Source organism: Lagenorhynchus albirostris, chromosome 21, assembly GCF_949774975.1.
Source record: "Lagenorhynchus albirostris chromosome 21, mLagAlb1.1, whole genome shotgun sequence".
NCBI lineage: Eukaryota > Metazoa > Chordata > Mammalia > Artiodactyla > Delphinidae > Lagenorhynchus > Lagenorhynchus albirostris.
The window spans coordinates 5,236,401-5,261,996 of NC_083115.1; the positions used below are offsets into that span (position 1 = coordinate 5,236,401).

General features: G+C 44.5%; 1 protein-coding gene across 5 annotated transcripts in view; it reads right to left on the bottom strand.

Annotated features, from left to right (window-relative positions):
* Nucleotides 1–25,596, bottom strand: part of TACC1 (transforming acidic coiled-coil containing protein 1) — a 112,954-nt gene that overhangs the window by 69,614 nt on the left and 17,744 nt on the right. For 2 of the 5 annotated variants that reach the window (XM_060136463.1, XM_060136459.1), the window contains exon 1: nt 24,339–24,469. The exons of the other annotated variants lie outside the window; for them this stretch is intronic. In XM_060136463.1, the coding sequence (XP_059992446.1) occupies nt 24,339–24,415 (77 nt within the window). In that variant the 5' untranslated portion in view covers nt 24,416–24,469. Of the gene's footprint in view, nt 1–24,338; nt 24,470–25,596 lie in introns of those variants that run through there. 5 annotated transcript variants of the gene reach the window in all.

Here is a 25,596-nt window from a genome sequence, read left to right on the forward strand (position 1 = left end):
TTTTTCCACCTTCAGATGGTATTACTAAATTAATTTGTGAAAGAGCCCTATTTAACTGGCTTGAAGAGAATTAAGCACTTGTATGTATAAAGGATTCTTAAAACTCTCAGAAATATAATAGAAGCTAACCCAAATGTTTTTCAAGTTCACGTGATCTGAGATAATCTTTGGTAAATAAAAGGTAGTTTAAGTTTTTTGGATTAATTAAAATAGGTATGTCTTTAGAATTATCAGTATTAAAATAATGCCGACATACAACTTGGGTTTATTGGTCAAAGAAGTTCATGTTATCTCTGTTATGAAATATGTCAGCCATAGGGGCTTCCCCAGTGGCGCAGTGGTTGAGAGTCCGCCTGCCGATGCAGGGAACACAGGTTCGTGCCCCGGTCCAGGAAGATCCCACATGCCGCGGAGCGGCTGGGCCCGTGAGCCATGGCCGCTGAGCCTGCGCGTCCGGAGCCTGTGCCCCACAACGGGAGAGGCCACAACAGTGAGAGGCCCGCATACCGCAAAAAAAAAAAAAAAAAAAAAAGAAATATGTCAGCAAGAAAAATAGCTTGGGATGACGGTTGACTTTGTTTAATGTCTTATGAAGTTTTTGTGGTTAGTCTAAACATAATTATCAAGAACAAGTGAATTAAATAGATACATTGGAATAAAAGTTTTTATGTGAACTTTTGAAATTGTTTCCCCAAATCTTTTTGGTAACCTGAAACCTTAAAGTTTCACTGAGTTAAATTAGATGACAGATAGTTATTAAATATCTAGATCATTTCCAGATAAGATTAAATAATTACTGAACACAGGTTTGTCCATTTTGGGCTTCCTTTTACAGAGGAACTAAAGATACTTGGGTTTATTAGTAAATATGTTTTGTGCTACACTGAAAAATTTACTATGAGAAAGCAATTGTTTCTACAGATTATAAAAAGTATTTACAAAGTTGTCAAGCCACAGAATGCTAATATAAAAGATAGTTCACAGCTGTTTACCTCTTTATTTTTACTAAAAATTAAGGTTTTTTTAGAGTTAAAAATTCTAATATATATAGTAAAATTAGAGCTACTAGAAATAATAAAAGAAACATCTCTGTGTGAAAGGAGAGCAGGATGTGTGTTTTTTGTTGTTTTTTGTTTTGGAGGGTTTTTTTGGCAGTATGCGTGCCTCTCACTGTTGTGGCCTCTCCCATTGCAGAGCACAGGCTCCGGACGCGCAGGCTCAGCGGCCATGGCTCACGGACCCAGCCACTCCGCAGCATGTGGGATCTTCCCGGACTGGGGCACAAACCTGTGTCCCCTGCATCGGCAGGCGGACTCTCAACCACTGCGCCACCAGGGAAGCCCAGGATGCGTGTTTTTGATGAAAGAAGGTATGAGGAATGGAGATGCATTTTTGTTAAGGAAAAGAAAGTTTGTCCTAGAGTGAGACTGGTTATTTCAGAACGGGAAAGAGGAAAAACATAGGACAAAACTGTAGATGAATTGTGGAAAAGGAATCTTGGTAAAGGAATTTTATGTGTGATCAAGATGGCTAATATTGGAATGAATTTATTTAAGTTAGAAAAAATGAAATTAATTTTGGTGCAAAATGAAAACTGGTTTTTTCTCTGTTAAAAAGACTACTTTTTTTTTTTTTTTAGATTTTGGTCTGCTTTTGAGAACAGTTGTGAAAGTTTCTTTACATTTTAAGTAATCTGCCTAGAAAGTGAAGATTCTGTGTTTTGCCAAAATAATTTTCTGTGACAACTACTTAACTTTCTATATTTGCCTGCAAAGTCTTCAATTGTCAGTTTGGTTAAATGAATAACTAAGTATTGTTTCACAGTTACCTATGATCCTATTTGACCAAGTGTTTTGAAACCTTTGATATTTTTGGCAAATGCCAAAAAATTAAATTATAATAAAGTTTTTTTGATCTTGAACCAACTTCGAAATTTTCCAGAGGGCCCCTGGAACATCTCAAAAGATTTGTTCTCTCTCTCCTGATAAAAAAGGAGAAGTTAAACTAATTAGGCTTATTTGATATGTTAAATTACATGGGCATTGTCAAATAAGAAAGTAATACTAAGCCTTCTTGATGTTGTATTTGTATAGGTATATTTTGTAAGTGTTCTAGAAACTCTGTGCAATTCCTGGAAATCTGATATGTTGTGGTATAATGTTATCAGTCATAATTCTAGTTATTCTCTTAAACTGTTGTACATCACAGAGATAACTACATTTCCTTATCAAATGAACTTTTATCAGATCTTTAACAATGGGTATTTTAAAAGTCTTTGTCATTTACAGAGCTTTGTCTTAGATGTTTTTGCAAAAGTGTTCCTACAATAGTACTTCATCTTCAAGGAGATTCAGGGAAAGGACTTTGACAAGTACAGGTTTCTAATAACTCTAAGATCATAAAACTGAACAGAATTCAAGCAGAACGAGTATAATTACATGGGACTGAATGAACTGAGGATGATCATAATTCTTAATAATATTTTTGTTTGAAGCACTGCTGGTTCCTTAATGTTTAGTTTTTCCAGATTTAAGGAAATCTTTCCTCTTAAGCTCTCTATGACTTACAGCAATTTTGTAAAGTATATCTTTGTAAACAAAGATGAAACGTTTACTTTTTCTCCTTACCTGATCCTTCCAGAATTTGCAAAATCTTGGGTATTCTTTTCATGGCAATGTAATTCATTATTTGCATAAGTTCAAAAAGAATATGTTCTCCTTGTAAGAGGACACAACTGGAAACGTTGACTATATTACCAAGTCTTATATCTGAGAGAGATGTGTATAAATTCAGACATAGCTCTGAGGATGTATACACACACACACACACACACACACACACACACACACACACACACACACACATATATCAAACTGTATAGCTTTAAAAACTGCTTGGAAAAATCAGCCTGGTACCTTGCTTATAAGGTTCCTGGAGGACTTACTTCTAAGTGAGTAAGAAAGGTCACTGCCTGATGGCTCAGGAACCTCAGGATATTTGGGGGGGACCTTGAGAAGAGAGGAATTCACCCAAACTATAGGTACTGCAGGTAAACTCTAATGGTAAGTCCGTGGCTTGGCTTCCTGGCCTCAGAGGCTTTTAAAAGGTCAATCTGAGATTCCTTATGAAAAGTTTCAGCAAAGCAGTCTTTAAAAGAGCTTATATGGTCAATCACTATTCTTGCTGCACTTACGTAAATAATAAGGACAAGATTAATGGAAGCAAGTTAGTTTTACTGTGATTATCTTTGGTTAAAAGAAATGGGGTAATTGAAGAGAGAAAAATTATATTTGCACCTTCCTAGATATTAGATGCTAGTTCGGCTAATTGTTTTTGAAGTTTTGTTATATACCTGTAAACTGGACTGTGCCCTGAATTCTTCTAGTTTCCTCAAATAGCTGGCTATGTAACTCTCCTAACTAAGTTGTCCAATTTTCTCCCACCCTTCTGATTTGGAATCACTAAGAACAAAGATTGCCCTTGAATCTCCCTGGAAGGGACTATACCAGGTCCTCTTCACTACCCAGATGACTCGAACCAAAGGTATATATCTCACAGTTGAAGAAGTCTCCACTGATACCTGGTCCTCTACACAGGCCAGAGACCTCAAAATCAAATTGACTAGGAAGAGACTTAGCCAACATTGAGGACTTGCGTCCTCCCAAGACACAGGATCAAGACTTCACACTTCAACTAAACATGCAACCCTTTCTTCTCGTTTTCCTTCCTTTACTGTGACATTGGCCTGGAAAGATAATGCCATCGTCCATATCTCCCAGGCCACTGTTAAGACAGGTAACCTCTGGAATTTAGAGTAACTTTTAATTTCAGGGTAGGAGATGTACTTCCCGAATGCACTACAAAACCTGACTAACCCCTAGCTTGAATGGGCAAATGCAACAATTCCTGAGAATGAACTCATTAACCACCTTAGTGAAAGTGGTTGGTGCTCTGGCAGGATTTACCTTCGTCTGTGGTGGTTATCATTCTCCTTGGGCCTATGGATGCCTAGACGGCTGGTGCACGGCCAGGCGGTGCCTCTTAGGTTCTCTAACTGTGCCCCGAACTGTTCACCAACAAAGACACATCATTGGTCAACTCCCCTGAATTTGCCTTGTCCCGTTAGAAAAGACTTAACAGGAGTCTCTCATGATTTAGGATTCACTTCCCTTGGCAGTGCCCTACTTCCCTGGTTTGGAGTAAATGTACATGAAGCTATGACCAGGAACCTCTCCTCAACTCTTGAAAACACTGCAGAATCCACTGCTAAGATGATAGCTGCCGAACCAAAATCCTTAGACTTTCTGGCCAAAGTTGTTCTTGGTAATAGGAAAGTCCCTGATTGTCCTCTAGCGGAGCAAGGGAGTGTCTGTCCTGTGGTCAACACCACCTGCTGCACCTGAATTAACTCTTCTGGGGAAGTTGAAACTCAGTTACAGAAGATGACCAAACAAGCCACGTGGCTTAAGACGGTGACTCCTTCATTTGGGTCCTTCTTTGACTTACTTGGTTTTGACTGGTTTGGATCTTGGGGACCATGGCTCCAAAGTGCACTCCAAACACTGGGAATTAGCTTGCTTGTAACAATCATTATAATCCTGGCACACTGTATTTTCTTTCTTTCTTTTTTCTAATTTCTTGGCCACGCCACGTGGCATAAGGGATCCTACTTCCCTGACCAGGGATTGAACCCGTGACCACTGCAGTGGAAGTGTGGAGTCTTAACCACTGGACCGCCAGGGAAGTCCCTGCATTTTCTAAAAAAGTTTAAAGGCGTGTCTGCAGCCGCTAACCGCCAAGTACATGATCTCCCAAGGCTGGAAGGCCAGAAGAGGAATGAAGAAAATGACCAGCTGAAAAATTGTGAACCTGATGTCACAACCTGTGAACACCACACAGAGGATCAACAAACACGGAGAGCTTCAGAGCCGTAGCTGGGAGTGGTGCCAACGCCTTAAATTTGGATCACAGTTCTCAGTTAAGCTTGAGTCTGATCAAAAGGGGGGAATTGTTCAAAAAGAGACAACAGGCCCCAAATGGAGTCACTTGTGCTAAGCCCACGGCACCAAACCGAGACTTAATACCTAACCTGACTGCAGAGTCAGCGCCTCCTAGGAATGTGATCTTGACCAGACAGTCTGGAATTCCCTGGGCAGCCCTAGAGAGGTAAACACCTCATAGCCCACTGCTGGCTCCCAAAGGGAGGTGGCCTTGCCTGAAACAATCCACTCTTTGCTAGTTCCCCTTTCCTGCCCCTTCTGTCGGTAAAAGCCTTTCACTTTGTGCAGCTCTGGGGAGCTCCTTCCTATTGGCTCCATGGGATGCTGTTTGATTCTTGGATCACAGAATAAAGCCAATTTGACTTTTCAGTTTACTGGGTTGAATTGTTTTCTAACATTCCCTTTAGGGTGGTTTCTTCCAGGACACCATGTTGATGACGCAGATGGCACTACGGGGAGCCTTTCTTCCCATCTGGGAAAAAGCGGGAACCGTGGTGGGGCTCAGTGGAGGAACGAGGCATGGAGGAGGCTGCCAGGCCCAATTCTGTGGAGCAGGAAGCTTAAGAATTTGGGGAGCTCTCTTTAAGAAAATTACAAATGAACCTTGTGAACACAATGCCAGAGCCCCTCTGGAGACCTAGGAAGGGCTGCACAGTGAGAGGTCCTGAAGTTTAAGCTTCATTAGCTTCAGGGTAAATTCAATCGGGTAAGTGAAAATATTGATACATTGAAGGAAAGGAAGGCTGTATATTGGACGAGGATATTACCTTCTTTGGGGAGATTTCCTTGAAAATAATAGGATTTTATAAATCCACAAAAACTATATAATAAATGAGTCTTTTTCCAATTCAAAGGCTAAAATAATAACTGACCAACACTCTATAAATGACTTAACCATTGTCGTCCTTTGGCTGTAACACTAACTGGTGTTAGTGACGATTTCCAGCACTCACCCAAAAAGTATTTTCTTGGAAACTATTTTCTTATGGACTCATAATTAGTCAAGATATATATATATATGTATATATATATATACACACACACACACACACACACACACACACACACACACACACATTTACATATATATAGGCCACACCATGCGGCTTGTGGGATATTAGTTCCCCGACCAGGGACTGAACCCAGGCCCTCGGCAGTGAAAGCTCCGAGTCCTAACCACTGGACTGCCAGGGAATTCCCAAGATATTCTGTGTGATTATTATCTTACAGAACTAGCATAAGCAAGGTTATCCTTACTGCTCTTTTCGGCACCTTACCACACATGATATAGGAAGATCATATGTATTTTCTATTTCCTTCGGCCAAGGCATAGCTAGCTACTGAGTAGAATGTATTTGTTCTCAATTCTTTTCTGAACTAATAAGTCATTGACTCCAAGCCTAAGCTTCCACCCCAGGTCTCACAGAAACACAGGAATTTTTAGCTGGAAAGGCCCTTTGTCAAAGATCCCTGGGCCCAGTATCCTGCTTCCAGACAAGCAGATGAGTCTCTGCATTAAGGATTTCCTGAGGAGTACCAGACACCAAAGTTTGCATGACTAGGACTCAGTCCTCTCGGGTGGGACGTCTGAATTCTAGGCTTTCTCCTCAACTGTGAAGGATATTATAGGGAAGCAAACTTCGCCACCTCCAAACGTCTCTTTGGCATGTGGATTATATCAAGGTGAAAACAATCAAGGCACCAAAACTCAGGAAGAAATTCTGACCTTCTCCCAACTGACTAAAAAAATTCAGCTAGAGGGCCTGTTCCCGGGATAGAGCTGTCCCCAGAGACGTCTGCAGAGAGTATGGGCTCAGTGCAGTGGGCGCAGGACCTAGTGACCAGAGTCCACGCTGGGTCCCATCGTCTCTGCAGGGCCCAGCAAACAGCTGTGTACCAAACATTTGCTTTTCCATCTTCATGTGAATTTCCTTCCATCCCTTCGAAGTCCCACCCACTTCCCCCAGCATCCTCTTTTGTCTTCAGCTGAAGATGGTATATAAGGTGAGGGTTTCCGCCACTGGAGGAGTTACTCAGTTATCCTGGGTCTCTCCCATGTACACATGTTATTCAACTTTTGTTTGATTTTCTCCTGTTAATCTGTCTTATGTCCATTTAATTCCTAGACCAGCCAGAAGAATCTAGAAGGGTAGAGGGAAATGTATTCCTCCCCAACAATATGCACAGTTGGTATGTGTAACAGAGATACAACATCCCTCCCCAAATTCACCTCATTTTAGAAGGCAACGTGAACTGTTTAATCAAGAAAAGGATTCTTTCATATACAAATAATATTGTGCTTTGTTTTTTTTTGTTTGTTTGTTTTTTTGTGCTTTGTTTTTAAAGGTATTTTAAATAAATACCTTTATTGTTTAAGGCAAAATAATACACATGCTCATTCTGAAAGCAGCTCCTTTGCCCCTTTCCTGTTTGCCTATTTCTGTTCCCCTCTAACTTTAAAAGAACCTAATTGTAGGAATGAGATCACTAGGCAATTTAACGTAACTCCTGACTTACGCTCTTCTGAAAGCACACCATGCCTTGTCTAACCTGTTGATTCTTTTCCTAGATAAAAAGCAGTAAAAATGAAGACTTAAGCAGTTAAAATGACTAGCTCTCTGCTCCGCAACAGTCCCCTTAGCGATCCTGCACGCAGATCACTTGGGCAAGAGAACATCCGAAGAAAGAGTCAGCCAGTCTGCGACACAACAGAGAATGATGCAGAATCCAACCTCCTGCCTCGATGATTCACTGAGATCCTTCCGCTTCTTTCCCCTTTAAAAACTGTCATGGGGCTTCCCCGGGTGGCGCAGTGGTTGAGAGACCGCCTGCCGATGCAGGGGACGCGGGTTCGTGCCCCGGTCCGGGAGGATCCCACATGCCACGGAGCGGCTGGGCCCGTGAGCCATGGCCGCTGAGCCTGCGCGTCCGGAGCCTGTGCTCCGCAACGGGAGAGGCCACAGCAGTGAGAGGCCCGCGTACCGGAAAAAAAAAAAAAAAAAAAAAAAAACTGTCATGGCTGAGCAGACTCGTTGGAGCTGGTCTCAGGCCACAAGTCCACCTTCCCCCCAGATTGCTGGCTCTTCTGACTTAAAGCACCTTTCCTTTCTATTGACACGTGCCTCTTGAACTATTGGCTTTTGAGCGGCAAGCAGCCGAACCTGGGTTCGGTAAGAATTCTTTCATTCAATCACCCCACACCTTTCACAGATGACAAGACAGACCCTGTTCTTGCCCTCACGGAGCTTGCATACTGGTGAGTTCAGTAAGCAAGGAAAATATGGAACTTACGAGCCGTCATGAATGACGTATAAGAAAAGTGCAGGGGCTCCTAGGAAGGCCAGGGAAGGTGGGGTGGGGAGGACAAGTGGAGATGATGAATCAGGCCGCCGGGGAGGCTGTTCTGAGGAAGTGAGTAGCTGTGGCTTGAGGGAGGAGCCTGCGAACTGTGCAGACGGCAGCCTGGAAGCAAGTGTGACTTAAGCCAAGTGAGTGAGGGGAAGAATCCTCGAACGTCAAGGATCGCGGTCTTTGAAACAGTGAATTTCGGATGGCACAGAAAAGTACAAAGAAGAAAGGAAAACTTACCCAGAGTCGTGTTTTTGCTAAACAGCCAACTGTTAAAACGTTGGTGAGCAACACACTCTGTTTTTATCTTTTTTCAAAGCACTTTTTACACCTGGAATGAAATTATTTCTACTTTTCCACTTAGTGTCTGTCTTTCCTGACTAGAAGTGTGCTCTGTGAACACAAAGCATCTTGTCTGTCTTGTTCTGTCTGCTCCATAATATTTGGTGACTTAAATGAATAGACAAAAACCTCCCAAATCGCCCTGTTACATGCACACAGCACGTACTTATGAGCACGGATAGACAGACAGATAAACAGATGGACAGATAGATACTTTTAAACAAATGAGATTTAAATATACATATTGTCCTCACTTAGAGGCCAGGGCTTATTCCCAACTTCTCCTGTTTTCATCATAAGCTCTGCTCCCCAGGGGAGGGAGTGGAAACCAGGCTGTGGAGTCAAGACCCTTCCTGACCCCTGCAGAGCCCGTGTTCCCAGCTCCTCTCAGCTGCATAACAAGCCTTTGTGTGTCTCCATGGTTTACATAATTTGCCCCCCGTGGAGGGATATTTAGGGGGCGCATTGTTCCTCATTATAAACGAACCCGGGATGAATAACCCTATACCAGCATCTTCTCACACGTACAGGATTATTTCCTGGAGTTAAACTCTGGAGCACGTTTTGTGTCTGGAGACGCATAGCCAGACTGCCCTCCAGAAACGTTGTACTAATTCCGTTTTAAATGGCAGCACAGGAGACAGCCTCTTCCCTAAATCCGAACCAACACCGAGTCAGGCAATCTTCAAAAACTTTGGCAAGTGGGTAGGAATGCGATGCCACTGTTGGTTTTACCTAACACATCGGATTACTGCTGAAGTCTGAATATCTTGTAATGTATTTACTGAAACACTGGCGGACTTCCTTCCTTCCCGCCCTCCCCTCCATTCCCCCTTTCTTTCCTTCTTTCTTTCTTTTTTGGCAAATGGAATGTTTCAGTCCTTTGCCTTAAATCAGTAAATGTAGGGTCCCTGGCCCAGCAGTATCAGCATCCCCTGAGAATTAGACATGCAAATTCCCTATCCCCAGCCTGGACTTATCGAATCAGAAACTCTGGGCGTGGGCTGTCCAGGTGATGGCCACTCTGCATAGATGCTGAAATGCCTTAAATCACTGGGATTTCGGTCACACCGTAGATTCTCACTTTCTATACAGAAAACGTGTCTCTAACCTCTAAACTGGAGACGAAAAGCTCTTTGATCAATAGCAGGTTCAATATTTCCTCCTCAAACCCGCATTTGTGGACTGGATATCATTTACCATTTCCTTTCCTCCGAAAGATTCTGTAGCTACTAATAAGAACCTACTGTATAGCACGGGGAACTCTTCTCAATACTCTGTAATGGCCTGTCTGGAAAAGAATCTAAAAAAGAGTGGATATGCGTATACGTATAACTGATTCACGTTGCTGTACAGCAGAAACTAACACAACGTTGAAAATCAACTCTACTCCAATAAAAAATTTTTTAAGACGAGATTCCGAATTACCGTAACAAAACTCACCTAACTCAGAACAGCCGAATTACCGCTGCACAGGGGACTCCCGATTCTCGTCCGACCAACATCGGTCCCCTTCTTTGAGCCACAATCCATATTGCCCCCCTCACTCTCAAGGCCTGTGGCTTGGACCCCCCGGCTCCTGGCGCAGGGGTGGGAAAGTGACTCAGGTCTGACTCAGCATGACCCACACCGTACCCAGCACACACCGCGAGCCCTGCGCGCGAGCCCCGCACAGCTCGGCTCAGGCAAGGTTGCGGGACCCGAGGCCGTCGATGATTCATGTCTCCCGACAACCTCTCTCAACTCTTCCATCACTACCCCTCCTACTTCCTGCAGCAAATCTGGTGCCCTTTGGCAGCATTCCAAAGGGAGGGAGGCATGCCGAACGCTGCCCAGAGGGGCCACCTGTAGGAGGTACGACCAGGAGGCGTCCCTGGGGACAGGATGAGCCCACTTCAGCCGTATCAGGGGACAGGACATGCAGAAATGTGACCCTGCACCGGGATCAGCCACCAGGATGGGCATTTCCATTAGTCACTGGCCTTTTGGTTCCCTAATCCCTCTATTTGAGACACCCGGTAAGCCTCCAGCAGTGACAGCTGGCAGACACATTTCCCAGGCTGGCAGATGCCGGGATGGATACGTGCAGATTATGTGGCAACATTCCTCAGCCTCATTCCAGGGCTCCTGGTACATCTGTCGGGGAAAACGCGGCCTCAGATGTTCCCAGAACTCTCTCCCCTGACAACACCATCAAGGACCAAACGCACAGAAATTCCCCAACTCAGAGATATTAACATGTCCTTGTGCTGGGATCTTTCTTTCTCTTCTCCCTTTAGCTGTTGATTTTATTTTTGTTCTCAAATAAGATATTCGGAGTGGTTTTATCTCAGCACCCACCCTTTAATTAAACTGACTTGTTCAAGAACATCTACGGAGTGGTTCAGTGGGGCACCCTACGCCCAGGGCACTGCTTATTCTCTCTGAACTCTGAACATACAACACAGAACGTGAGGAACTGATTTGTTTCACACATCCGAGTGATGCAAGTGGAGGAAAGCTCCAGGATGACCAAAAAAGGAAGCGACATGATTCAGCTTCCATAGAGGGTTTTCAAACGTGCAAGGGAAGACGTGTGGGGAGAGGGAGAGAGGAGGGGCGACCCGAGGGTGGCAACGGCACTGATGCAAAGGAGAAACGCGAGCCCGAGGCCCCGCTCCCTTCCAGATGACCCAGAAGGCCAGGACGCCGCTGCTCCCTTGGAGATATTTCACGCTGATAAACAAGGAAACCTCAAAAACCCTCTGTGCTTTGTAAAGAAGGCGGAGAACCTGGGATTTGATGCTCTCAGTAGAGTATTCACTCTGTACCAGACACGAGACAGCTCTTCAGCCCAGCGGGGAAACCAGTCTCCTGACGTCTCTATGTGCGAAATGTCCCTGCTTTGTGACGAAGGACTTGTGGGCAAGTTGGGGCTGGCAGCACCGGGGTTCCTTCACACTCACACACCACACACACACCACATATACAGACACACCACACACACACCACATATACATACACACCCACACACAGTCTCACACACACACACACCCCCCCCACATATACATACAGACCCACACATAGTCACACACACACACCACATATACATACAGACCCACACATAGTCACACACACAAACACCCCACATATACATACACACCCACACATAGTCACACACACAAACACACCACATATACATACACACCCACACATAGTCACACACAAACCACATATACATACAGACCCACACATAGTCACACGCCACATACACACCCACACATAGTCACACACACACACACCCCACATATACATACACACCCACACAGTCACACACCCCCCACATATACATACACACCCACACCACATATACATACAAACTCACACAGTCACACCCACACACCACATATACATACACACCCACATATAGTCACACATACACACACCACATATATATACACACAGTCACACACACACGTACACACCCACACAGTCACACACACCACATATACAGACACACTCACACAGTCACACACACACACCACATATACATACACACCCACAGTCTCACACAAACCTCACACAGTCACATGTACACACCACATATACACACTCATACCTCCCACATACACACGCATACACAGTCACACACACACGTACACATACACACACCTCCCACACATAATCACACACACACCACATACACCGTTGCACACCCACATATACATACACACACCTTCCACACAGTCACACCTCACACACACACACACACACACACACACACACACACACACACACACACACACACACACACACACACCTTCAAGCATTTTCAGTCCCAAACACAAGACCCTCCCCAGCCCCACTGACCATTCAAACAGGGGTATGGAATCAACCAAACAAAACAGTCTATTATCAGGGACATAAAAAACAAGTTTTACTTAAAAGAAAAAGGCCTTGAACTGGGAAAAGACTGCCGAATGAGAAACACAAGAGGAATTTAAAAGTGTGGGCCTAGGGCAACAGAAACTGAGAAAAAGGGATGTCGGAGGAGCCGGTCAAGCACTAGAGCTGTCTGGTCTTGATGTCTGCAGAAGACTCCTCGGAGCGGCGATACCCCGGCCGTGTCACGGGAGACCCAGCGGCCGGCGGGAGCGGGGATGCGGGGCTCCTCCTTTCTCTCTGTGGCTGAAGTACTGAACAGCGGCCACCAGGGGGCACCACAAACTTCTGTCACACCTTCAACCCCCAAATGTTTTTGAAGAGACTTTCTTCCAGCTTTGCATTTCTATCAGTCAGAAGGTCCCAGTGAGCCCCCTCTGCGTCCAGCCCTGGGTGTTTATACTGCAGTTCAACCAGCGAACACCAGTGAACAACGCAAAGGAGCGCGGAAGAGTTCCAACTCCTCAGAAGCCACAAAAAATATGCCCTGAACCACAGATTCGGAGGAGTGAAGAGAAACAAGACACCCGGGGGACGCAGGATCCCAGTCAGCAGAAGGAAATGGAAATACCAAAACCCTCGGCCTCATCCTCCCTCGCTCCCTAATCTGTTTCCTTTCCTCCTACGTGCACTGTAAGTTAGCATCCGAAGACTCTCTTGTTTTCTCCCACCCAGTAAAGGAGCGGGCTGAAGACCGTCCGTCCTGGTCACCCCAGGCCAACCAAGGCCAGAAACTAAGCAGATGGTGGCTGGCGCCCCCTGGTGGGACGACTGGAGAACAGCACCCTCTACCCGGCCAGAAGCGGGATGGAGGTGGACGACAGGTGAGGTCCACTGCAGACACCTCTGTCTCCTCCTCCCCGCCGGCAACAGCCGCTCCTGAAACGTGGGCACATCTCTCAGTTCTACTCTTGTCCTCAGTGGAACCTGCCAACCCGCACTTCGGGTATCAACTGTAAAGGTGGCCCATGTTATTCAGAACTTGAGTTGTCTTCCCAGATGCCATCATTCCAGGCCACTGGAGACGTCACAGGAACCATGGCTTCACACGTGGTGGAACCAGTGGATCACAGGTCTTAAAAGGCAAAGGAGGCAATTGGGGAAGGGACAGAGACAAGACACCATTGGACTCACAGAAATGCTGAGGAGGTGATGCCTGGCAGGTAAAACATGTCATCTTCCTACCATTATGTCTTGCCCAAGCCTTCCTAGTTTTGTTTTCTCAAACCCCTATTTAAGAACACTTTTGAGGTAGCCATGGAAACATAACATTTTGCAGTTGTTAGGAAAACAAGACTCACAGACAAAAATAATTCAGCAAAGAAACCCGGGAGAGGCATTCTATCTGCTCTGTGTAAAGGCAACACAGTGTACGGGTATTTGTCTACAGAATGGGCGTTTACTGTCCTGAAACTGTGCTATCAGTAGGGAGGGAGCCATAAAGCCTTATCTTCTAGCAGATAAACAGAAGCCTCTGCTGGTTAATAAGTTGTTCGGTGGCTGACCCACTCTGGAAATGACCAGTAATTGTTTTCCCTCAGCCAGGTTCACTTGAATCCCTGCTCGACCATTTACTAGCTCTGCAGCCTTAGTTTCTCAACTTTTCCAGGCCTCAGTTTACTCATCTGTAAAATGGAGCTATTAACATCTATTTTATAGGGGCCATGAAAGGATTAAACGAGCTAATGCCTATGTCTCAGGATCTCTGACTCCCGTAACTTTTCTGTACTGTGTGTATGTGTATTTTCATTTGGAAAAACTCTATAAAAGTTTTATGTTATCACAGGATCTCTGACCCAATAAAGTTTTCAGAGCTATTGCTCTAAAGTGAAGGGTCTTTGCCAGATTCCTGGGAGCTCTCATCCTGACCAATGATATCTTATGCTGTCAGGCTTTTATGGGGACATGCAGTGCGAGACAGATGTATGGGTTATATTAAAAACAGAACTATCCTGCCTCCAAAATATAGATATGACTCTAAAGTTGCTACAGAACACCCCTAAATGTAAGTAAGCCAAATATAATTTCTTTTGCCTACAACTGTTATTCATAACGTTCACAGCAGACATACCATAAGATTGGCTAAGGCGAACTTGTACTAGGTACAGGCAAAAAACCCCCACAAAAAACGATATCCAAAGTGTCCTGCACAGTAAGAATCCTGAGAATGAAGGAATGTCAAAGTGAGGGATTCTTGCACTTTCCAAGGTTCCCACGTCTCCACAGGCACAAGAGGTGGAAGATCAGAAGCAGAGGTGTTTATCCTTATATAAATCCTTCATTCCTTATATAAATCTGTAGGACTTTATATCATGTTACTGCGAAAAATAAAGTCTAGACTGTACATGAAAAATGTGAGTCTGTCAAAGCATGCAGATGACCTGAGAACATCTGAAGGCACAGCTGTTTCTGCACAGGAAGCTACATTGTTTAAAATGAAACCTTCAGATGGATGGCAGAGTGGCCTAGGGTGGTGTAAAACCTATGAGGAAAGCTCAATTATGAATGTCCTTTTTTTTCCCAAGCTCCTTTCACAGGTCACCCCCCCTCATCCAACTCTCTGGCGAATGTCCTGCCCCCAACACTATCAATGAATATTCAGATTTTATACATTTAGAAATGCTTTCCTCTGTCCCTGTAAATTCCCACATAAATAATAAAGGATGGGCTTCCCTGGTGGAGCAGTGGTTGAGAGTCCGCCTGCCGATGCAGGGGATACGGGTTCGTGCCCCGGTCCGGGAAGATCCCACGTGCCGCGGAGCGGCTGGGCCCGTGAGCCATGGCCGCTGAGCCTGCGCGTCCGGAGCCTGTGCTTCGCAACGGGAGAGGCCACAACAGTGAGAGGCCCACGTACCACAAAAAATATATATATATATATAAATAAATAAATAATAAAGGATATTCACAGTGCCTGAACATAAGAAAGCAGTCAATTTGTATTTGCTGAATGAGTGAGAACAGAAAGAGAAAAACCATCGAGGGTTAAACAGAAGGAAAGACAGGTTATAGCACTGAATTTTTAAAAATGGTATTACAGGGAATTCTCTGGAGGTTCAGTAGTTAGGACTCGGTGCTTTCAGTGCCATGGGCCCGGGTTCAACCCCTGGTCAGGGAACTAAGATCCCAAAAGCTGCATGTCACAGCCAAAAAAAAAAAGGTATTACAAATTGGTGGGAAGAAAAAGGATTATTTAATAATACCGGTACTGGAGTAACTGGTTAGCTATTTCGAAAAAAAAAGGCTAGAGCCTTATAAAAAATTGTTAGAGTCTTATCTTACACTAGTGATTCTAGAAATTTCAGATCGAGTAAATGGTTTCTTATAAAGAAAAGGACATCATGAAACAAATAGAAGAAAAGAGTTATCTCATTTGGGGACAGGGAAAGGCCGAGGAAGAAACCCCAAAGGAAAATGTGATAGGTTGATTTATATTAAAAAGTAACATGACTACTAAATGTAATATATTCTGGAACAGAAAAAAGGATATCAGGTAAAAACTAAGGAAATCTAAACAAAGTACCGGAACATATGTATATATATAACTGATTCACTTTGCTATAAAGCAGAAACTAACACAATTATACTCCAATAAAGATGTTAAAGATGTTAAAAATAATAATAAAGATGTTAAAAAAAATAAAATTTAAAAAGTATGGACCTTAGTTAATAATAATATATCAATGATGGTTTCATTAACTGTAGCAAAGTACTATATTAATATAAGATGCTAATAATAAGGGAAACTGCTTGTGGAATCTATGAGGACTCTCTGTACATCTGCTGAAATTTTCTGTAAATCTGAAACTGTTCTAAATTAAGAGGTTAATTTTTTAAAATACCTCCCCTTAAAAACAAAACAAAACAAAAATGGAGGACAAGGGTTAGCAGATTTGTATAAGACAAATGGCTAGGCATGTAGGTTTCTGGATTGAGGCCACTTAAATTTCAATTTTGTCACTCCAGCTGTGACACCTGGGACAAGTTAATTAACCTCTCTATACCTGTTTCATCATGTGTAAAGTGGAAATGTAAAACTGCACCCAGCTTATAGAGTTATTTTGAGAATCATATGAGTTAATGCATGTGAGAGACTAACATGTGCCTAGCATGTAGTAAGTGCTCAATAAGTAGCTGGCTTCATCATATAAAGGATTCTCACAAATAAGTATAGAAAAATTAGTACCTTAGTACAAAACTGGCAAAGAGAAATACATAAGAAATTACAAATGGCTACTAAACATAGGGGGAAAAGTTCACTCTCACTGACGAAGAATTTAAGAAATCAAACCAAGATTACACATTTTTCTCTTACCAAACTGGCAAAGATTGAAAATGATAGTGCCTAGCTTGGGAAGGATGCTATGAGCATATGGAAAGTACGCTATACTGCTAAGGGGGGGAGTATAATTTGGGATGACTTTGGAGGGAATAATCTGACAATATATAGTAATATATAACAAAATATAACTTTTCGAATACTTGCGTTTTTGACCCTATAATTAAACTTCAAGGAATGTGTCCTAATTATTAATCAGAGATGCACAAAGAATTATAAGAATATTTATTAACTGTATTACTTATATGATCAAAAACGGCAACCAACCTAAATGTCAACCATTTGGGAAAAATTAAATTAATTATAATATATGCACATAGTGTACCATTCAGCAAGCAATAAAATGACATTTTAAAATTCAGTATAATGATACAGAGAAATGTTTATAATGTTAAGTGAAAATATCAGAATGCAAAACACATATAGTATAACCCTACTGTTGAAAATTATATTTACTGGGAAAAAAAGAGACTGTAATAAAATGTACCAACATGTTAACAGTCATCTCTGGGTGATGAGATTATGAGTGGTTTATTTTCTTCAGTTTTCTGGTTTTTCTAAATTTTCAGGCTTTTTTTTTTTAAAGTACATTATGACTATCAGAGGAAAATGTGTTTGTTGTAGAAGATTTGGAAAACAAGAAAAATGAAAAGAAGAAAACGTTTATATGTGTTACTGAATTGCTAATATACAAAAATGAAGATGAAGTAAGAGGTTGAAAAAGGAAAATCTAGCGCCCTGGATGTGATGCCTGGGTGGGTGATGAGGTGCTGAGGAGAATCACAGGTACCCCCACATGTGGTTGAGCCTCTCGGTGAGAATATTTCTCCCCAGTTCAGTCCAGGGCTTGGCAAACCCTCATCTATGGCTCCTGGAATTAAGTCCAAACTCCCAGCCAGCCACAAAGCACCCAGCACGCAGCTCTTCTTCACCTCTCCAGACACACTGTTTCCCAATCCCCCGTCCATTCCACACCCACCCTACCCCAAACCCTCCCCACTGCCCAGACAGGATGGATCCTGACACATCGGGCCACAATCTGCCATGCTTTCCTCACCTGGCCTGCCCTCCCCTGACCCCCCTTCCCTGGCCACTCACTCATCCTTCAAGACTCCTTCCAGGTCAGCTTCTCCCCTGCGAACAGGGGGTTCCCTGATGCTCAACTCTTGGTACCTCTGACCTGCACAGCGACTCCAGTCTCCTGCCCATCCCTCCCGGGCTCCTCCCCACATCTGGGTCCTCTTTGGATACTCAGTGCCCGAGTGTCTGACTCACAAGCAGGTTCATGTCTTGGGGTGAAAAGTCTGGCTGGAGAGGGGGTAGAGGGGAGGGCAGGGAAAGAGAATTTCTGGGGCAGCACACACAAGCTGAAGGTGGTCCAGCATTCTCTCATGAAGGCTGCTGACTGCCACCAGCCAAGAAGAAAAATCCAGAGAGACAGAGACACACAGAGAGAGAGAGAGAGAGAGAGAGAGAGATTAAAACACAAAACCAAAACCAAACCTCAAGAAACCCCAAAGAGCTAAAATAATTTTGAAAAAGAACAAAGCTGAAGGACTAAAACTTCCTAATTTTAAAACCTACTATAGGGGCTTCCCTGGTAGCGCAGTGATTAAGAATCCGCCTGCCAATGCAAGGGACACAGGTTCGAGCCCTGGTCCGGGAAGATCCCACATGCCGCGGAGCAACTAAGACCATGTGCCACAACTACTGAGCCTGCGTGCCACAACTACTGAAGCCCACATGCCTGGAGCCCGTGCTCCGCAACAAGAGAAGCCACCACAATGAGAAGCCCATGCACTGCAACGAAGAGTAGCCCCCGCTCGCTGCAACTAGAGAAAGCCCACACACAGCAACGAAGACCCAACACAGCCAAAAATAAAAACAAATAAATAAATTTATTTTAAAAAATAAAATAAAACCTATTACAAAGCTACAGTAATCAAAACAGTGTGGTACTGGCATAAAGATAGAGCTATAGGTCAATGGAATAAAGTCCTGTGGAACACAGTTTGCTGGTTTCTAAAAAAGTTAACCATAGAGTTACCACATGACCCAGCAATTCTATTCCTAGGCAAATACCCCAAAGAATTAAAAGCAGGGACTCAATCGGATACTTGTACACCAATGTTCATACCAGCATCATACACAGTTGCCAAAAGGTGGAGGCAACCCAAGTGTCTATCAACAGAGGAATGGATAAACAGAATGTGGTCTATACATACAAGGGAATATTATTCAGCAATAAGGAATGAAACTCTGACACATGCTACAACATGAATGAACCCTCAGGACATGATTCTAAGTTAAGTAAGCCAGACACAAAAGGACAAATATTATATGATTCCACTTATGTGAGGAATAGGCAGATAGAGACAGAAAGTAGAACAGAGGTAGCAGGGGCTGGGGGAGGGAAGTATGGGGAGTGATTTTTTAATGGATGCAGAGTTTCTCTTTGGGATGATGAAAAAGCGTAAATGGATAGTCGTGATGGTTATACCACATTGTAAATGGACTTAACTGGACACTTAAAAATGATTAAAATGGTGAATTTTATCTTACGTATATTTTACGACAATAAAAAAAAATGGCAAAAAAAACAGCATCCCATAGGAGCCAGAGTGAGCTTCTTCAGAAGATGGACCTCCACGTTCCATGGCCATTCAGGGTGCTACCAGTTCATCTCCTGACCTTGGGTTAACAAATTCACACACCCTGCAGCCCACTCTGGCTACCAGCCAACTCAGATATTAAATAACCCACTTCGCTAGCTCAGGACACCAGCAGCTGTGCCCCCCACCCTTTCTCTTCTTGATTTTTAACACGGAAACTTGTACCAGCCAGGAGAAGCCGTAGGGTAGAGGTAGGGGTGGGGCGCCACTGAAGCTAAAAGAGAGCAGAAATTGTGGAGCAAAACTAGACCCAAACCCCCTTGGAGTCTCAATCCGTGTTAGATTACCTCTCTTACCTTTTAATGATTTGCAGAAAGGGATTTTTCTTCCCTTATTAACTCTTTTTGGTATATCAACTACCCTCACAGTCTAGAAGTTGTGCTATCTAAACTCAACATACACACACAAATAATTCCCTTGTCCTGCAGTTCAAACCATTTCCTGTTGGGTTGGCTTCATCAGAGATACAGGCCACCAACATCCCCTAAAAATTATATATTTCCACCATCTCTCCAGTCCCTCCTTCAAGCTAAATACTATACTTCTTTTAACATTTCTTCATTTAGCTGGTTTTTCTGGGTCTTTTCCACAAACTTTCTGTAAGTCTTTCTCTTAACTGTACACCAAAACATTTTAGATGGATGTTTGAAAATTTTTTACAGCAATTGGGGACCTAAATGTTTTTAATGACAATAAAAATTGTGTGGTGAGGAGGTGGTGAACAATATGAATTTGAAAGCAGTGGGTTTCAAGAACGCTGCTTCCTAAGTTTACTTGTTTTGAGTCCTGTTTTCCTGTGTCTAAAACTTCAAAGCCAGCACCTCCCTCTTCATGTCAGGATGTCTGTCCATCAAGAGGCTCAACTGTTCCCAACTGACCCTGCAGTTCTCCAGAACATGGTAGAACCTACATGTAATTCATATGATCAGAAAACCTCATGGCAAAAACACTCGAGACCTCAGAAACTCCTCCGGACTTCACCACCGACCTATTCCATTAGGATACATTCCAAATGCAAACAAAGACTGGCCTAGAAATTTAACTGAAAGAATTGACAACAAGTGCATTATCGTTCATCCCAGGTGGACAAACTCAACAAGCTCTAGATGAATTAGTTACATGCCATATTCCCTACTGAAAAATAGGTTCTCCTTTATGTCATTCTTCAAACCTCTCTGCAAATTATTTACTGCTCTTAGGAAACCCACTTTGACCCCATTGCCGAAAATGATCAACTAAGGAGTCATCGTTTACAAACATTTCACCAAACTACCATATCCCCAAACACAGGTCCATTCTCGGGATAGTGCTTCTTTCTGGAAAAGGGAAATTAATTGCGGAAAAAGTTAACTCTAAAAAGCCATTGTCTTGCTTCTCCAAGAGGCCTCGCTGAATCAGCACACAAGTCAACCCTCCCTTCAGAAGAGATCCAGCCTTACTCAAAAATATACATCCCACAGAATCTAGCGTAGCACCTGATATATAGGTACGTACACATGTGAATGTACTAATAATACAGTAAGTCCCCTACATACGAACCTTCAAGTTGCGAACTTTCAAAGATGTGAACGTGCCCCTATATGCCAGCTGTTGTACTGTACTACTGTAATTTTCAAGGTACCATACTGTAAGATTAAAAATGTTGTCTTTATTTTTTGTTTGCTTTTCATGTATTATTTGTGTGAAAACTATTATAAACCTGTTCCAGTACAGTACTACATAGCCAATTGTGTTAGTTGGGTACCTAGGCTAACTTTGTTGGACTTACGAACAAATTGGATTTACAAACGCACTCTCAGAATGGAACTCGTTTGTATGTAGGGGAATTCCGGTAACTCAGGTATTAAGCACATCTTAGGTACCAGGCCCTGCACTAATAATACACACCATTTCATAAGGTAGATACGATAATTATTGCCATTTTAAAGATGCAGATATCTGCCCAACTGAAGAGCTAAGTGATTATTTTCCAAAGCTTCCTGACCTAAGCTAGTGAGAGATCTTGCTGGAATTCCAGCCCAGGTCAGCCTGACTCCACAGCTTCTGCTCTTAATCACCACGTGAGCAGCCTCTTTGTATAAATGAAGGCTGGCTCATTTGTTTCCTCTGGTTTGGGGAAGGTAGACTGCTACAATTTTCAATAATAATGTGTTTTATCTTAAAATCAGACCTTTCTCTTCATGCACATCCATACCTGTTTATATTTCGCAGTAGAGTTCTGTTAAGACAGATTTGTCTGGTTAATTTTCATGCTTGATTAAGTTATTCTGAAATATAAATTGTGAACACTCTGAAACATTATTTTCTCCCTCAAAAGACAAATGCCAGTATTCATGCAATGTTTGTGAGGTTTTCATGTATTTATTTTTATTTTTTAAAAAAGGAACAATAGATTTTGAAAATGCAGTGGCCTGAGTTAGGGGAACTTCCTTGAGGTCAGGGTTATCCATGGCAGCCATGTGTCCGGCAGGAAACCTGCAGCCGGGTGACATTAACAATGACCGTGGAGACCCTTGTGGCTGTACATCCGAATGAGCCAGGATTTGGATTAAAAGCAGGCTTTTTGCTCTTCACGTATATACATCACAGGCATCGAAGCTCATATTTCTCGTCTTTCAGCTGGTCTGCACCAAGTGGCTTGTAGGGCTGACTCATTAAGCCTGCACACTCTGATGCGGCCAAAACTCCCAACACTGCCTACGTGCGTTTACGTCCTTCTAAATGTACTCACTCCAGTAGGATAGGGCATCCCTGGGCGGTATTCCCAGGTTTAGACCAAGGATGGCTTTTATGTTTATCTTTAGGCAAGTTTAGCTAAATATATAAGGCACATGCAGAACCTCATTGGAGAGAGAGAGAGATCCTCTACCTAGTGCCAAAGCACGGGATAATTTGACAATTAAGAATCGGTTCCTCACCCTGACAACTGAATCCTACACAGAAAGCCCTGAGTTCATTGCTTCAGCATCCTTTCAGAGAATGATTTAAGTGTTTACTTTTGAGCTACACCAGCCACGTGCGCACAAAGATTAAATAGTCAGCTGTCATCCTTGGCTAAAACAACTTACTGCTCAGAGATAAAACTATAACTTGTTATTCATATATACATGATCTTATGTCATCCTTACAACAGCCTGTGAAGTGGACACTGTCTTCATTCCCATTTTACATACAAGGAAACAGACCCAGAGAGGTTAAGGAAGAGATAAAAGAGCTCCAGCTGTTAAGGAGCAGAGCCTAGAATTCAACCCAGGGCAATCTGCCTCCAAAACTTGAAACTTCATCTCAGTGTTACACTGCCTCTTAACTTTTTTAAAAGTTAAATCAACTTTGGCAGTTTTTGCTCATTAGGCGTAAGCATTGCTAATTCAGATTCCTCCCTTATTCGGGAGGAATTAAAGGGGAAAATGGGGGTGTGTTCTGCCAGCTGAGATAACAGTTTGTTTCCTAAGTCAGTCCCAACTCTCCTGTGGGAAGTGGCTGCACCAGGATTTCTGGAGTCAGACAAGCAGGGTCCACCACGTTTTAGCTCTGTGACCTTGGACGAGTCACATCTCTTTTACTTCAGTTTCCTCACCAGTAAAATGAGGGCAATAATAGAAACTAACTCAGTGTTCTTGGGGATTAAATAACACACAGAGTGCTTACACTTTGGCACATTTTACGTGCTCAATAATTCTCAGCTATTCTTATGATTAATACGATGCCTGAACTAAGTTTAGATTACTGCTCATATGTAAACATAAGAAGGAACAATTAACACGTCTATCATCCGGGTATTCCAGAAGATACTTTGCCTTGAAAAGATAATCCAAAAAAAGCTCTCCCATGGCCCAGGCTGCCTATATGTGATGGCTAAATGTACCTTTCTCAAACTAAATAGCTTTGGCATTGGCTGAATTCAAATAGAGTGTGGATTCCTTGACATTACCTCACTTCCAAGACACGCACACCCTTTAAACATTTTTAATTATACGCTTAAAGATCGTTTGGGTTCTCAAATAAATATATAGTTATCGACGCATCCTCTCTGTGGTAAGAAGCAAGGCCATCTTCCAAACCGTGCAACTTGCTCGAAATCACGTTCTCTAAAAATGTCCCTTCGGAGCATTTCAGTACTTGGTGTCCCCAATTGTTGCTGTCCCAGAACAAAAGCCTAATTGCTGCTGCTACAATACAGCCCTTTCTCTGAGATCATCGTGAAGCCCTCGGAGCAAACAAGAGAGGGAGTTTTTGCGAACAGCGAGCACTGCATCAAATTCCTGGACCCTGAAGGCCAACACGAGCCGCGTTATCTTGGAGACTCGAGAACCCTTCTAATATCTACTCCTCCCTGCAACTAGATCTGTCTCTGGAGTGTTTCTGAGCCCTTTAGGGACACGTGCGTCTTCCTGCTTGGACGAGTCTGGAAAACCTCGGGGTCCCCATGTCCCACCCGCGCAGCGCGAAAGGGCGCGGGACAGCAGCCCCGCCTGGGCGCGATTCTGTCGCTGTGGGTCGTGGCCCAGCGCCCCCGGGGCACCGCAGGGCGAGGCTCGGGGCGGGATGTCCCACCAGGCCCACCCCTGTGCCCTTGCGCCCCGCGGGCGCCAGCGGGAGCCCCACCTTCCCAGCCCTGGTGGGACGGGAGCCGTGCGCTCCCATCCCCGGCCGGCATGCAAAGCCCCGAACGGCGGCCCGGGGATCTGGGGGCGGGAGGCGGGGGGCTCTGGGACTCACGCGATCTCTCGGGGTCTCGGGGGCCTCTCCGCGGCCGGCTCCCGGCCCCTCGGGCTCTGAGAGTGGGCGCCTCCCATAGCTCGGAGCGCGGCGCCCCGGCTGCGCCCGCTCGTGCTCTGCCGCGCGCCGGCCCAACCGGGACCCCGGCAGGAGGAGGCGGCGGGCGGAGGAGGAAGGGTGGGGCCGCGGGTGGGCGGGGGTGCCGGGGAGCCCGGCCTCAGGGTCCCGGCCGCCGGGAGAGCCGGCTAAAGGGCGTTGCTGGAGACGCTACTACTTCTCCGCCAATCGCAGGGCTCGGCCGGCGCGGCGGCTCGTGACCCCCTCCTGGGGACCCCGCGGGAGAGGCTGAGCGCGCGGGTCACTGCGCCACGGAGACCCTGCACGGCGGAGGGCGACAGGTGGAGTGGGCTGGGGGCCCGGCGGCCGTCGCCCTCCCTGTCCGCCCGGCGCGCCCCGGCGCGAGGCTGGAAGGGGCGCGGCTGGGAGGAGGCCCGCCGGGCGGCCGTGCGGAGAAGCCCCGGGAGGGGGCGGTGTGTGTAGGCATCCCTGACCCGGGCTGCCTTCCCGCGGCGCGGCCTCCCCCGGCCGCTAGTCCCGCACAGAGGCCTCCGCGGAGTTGTGCAGAAAACTGGGGGAATCCTGGTCGTGTCCCCGAGTAGCCGGGTGACTTGGGACAAGTTACTGCTCCCTCCCCGAGTCTTGCTTTGTTCATTTGTAAAATAAGGGAGTGTGATCATTCTTTACCTCTTAAATGTCCCTTCCGGTTCTGACAACCAATGAATGAATTCTCTTCCGAGCTCTGTCTTGGGGGAGGGGGGGAACGCACCTTGTCCCTCCCATTACACCTGTGATCCACCTACTCATACACCTGTGATCCACCTACTCATACTCCCTTTTCAGAATACTTCATGCTGTTTCTCATCCACTCCCGCCTCCCACTTCCCTCCCCTCCAGCCATCTCTCCTTCACCTCAGCGTTTCGTTTTTTTGTGGGAAGAAGAACGCTCTCTTCTCCTAATACCCATTTATCCTTCCAGACACAACTCATACTCCCTTCCATAACACTATCCTGCATCCTGGTCTTACAACTTTTTTGTTATTGCCTGTTTCCTTCACTAGAATGTAAACTCCGTGAAGACAGGGAATTTATTTCATTGTTTCATTTTTCACTGTTCCCCCAACATACCTAGCACATACCTAGTACATACTCATAATTGTTGATAAGTGCATTCATCGTACACACGTTATCACCTTCCTTC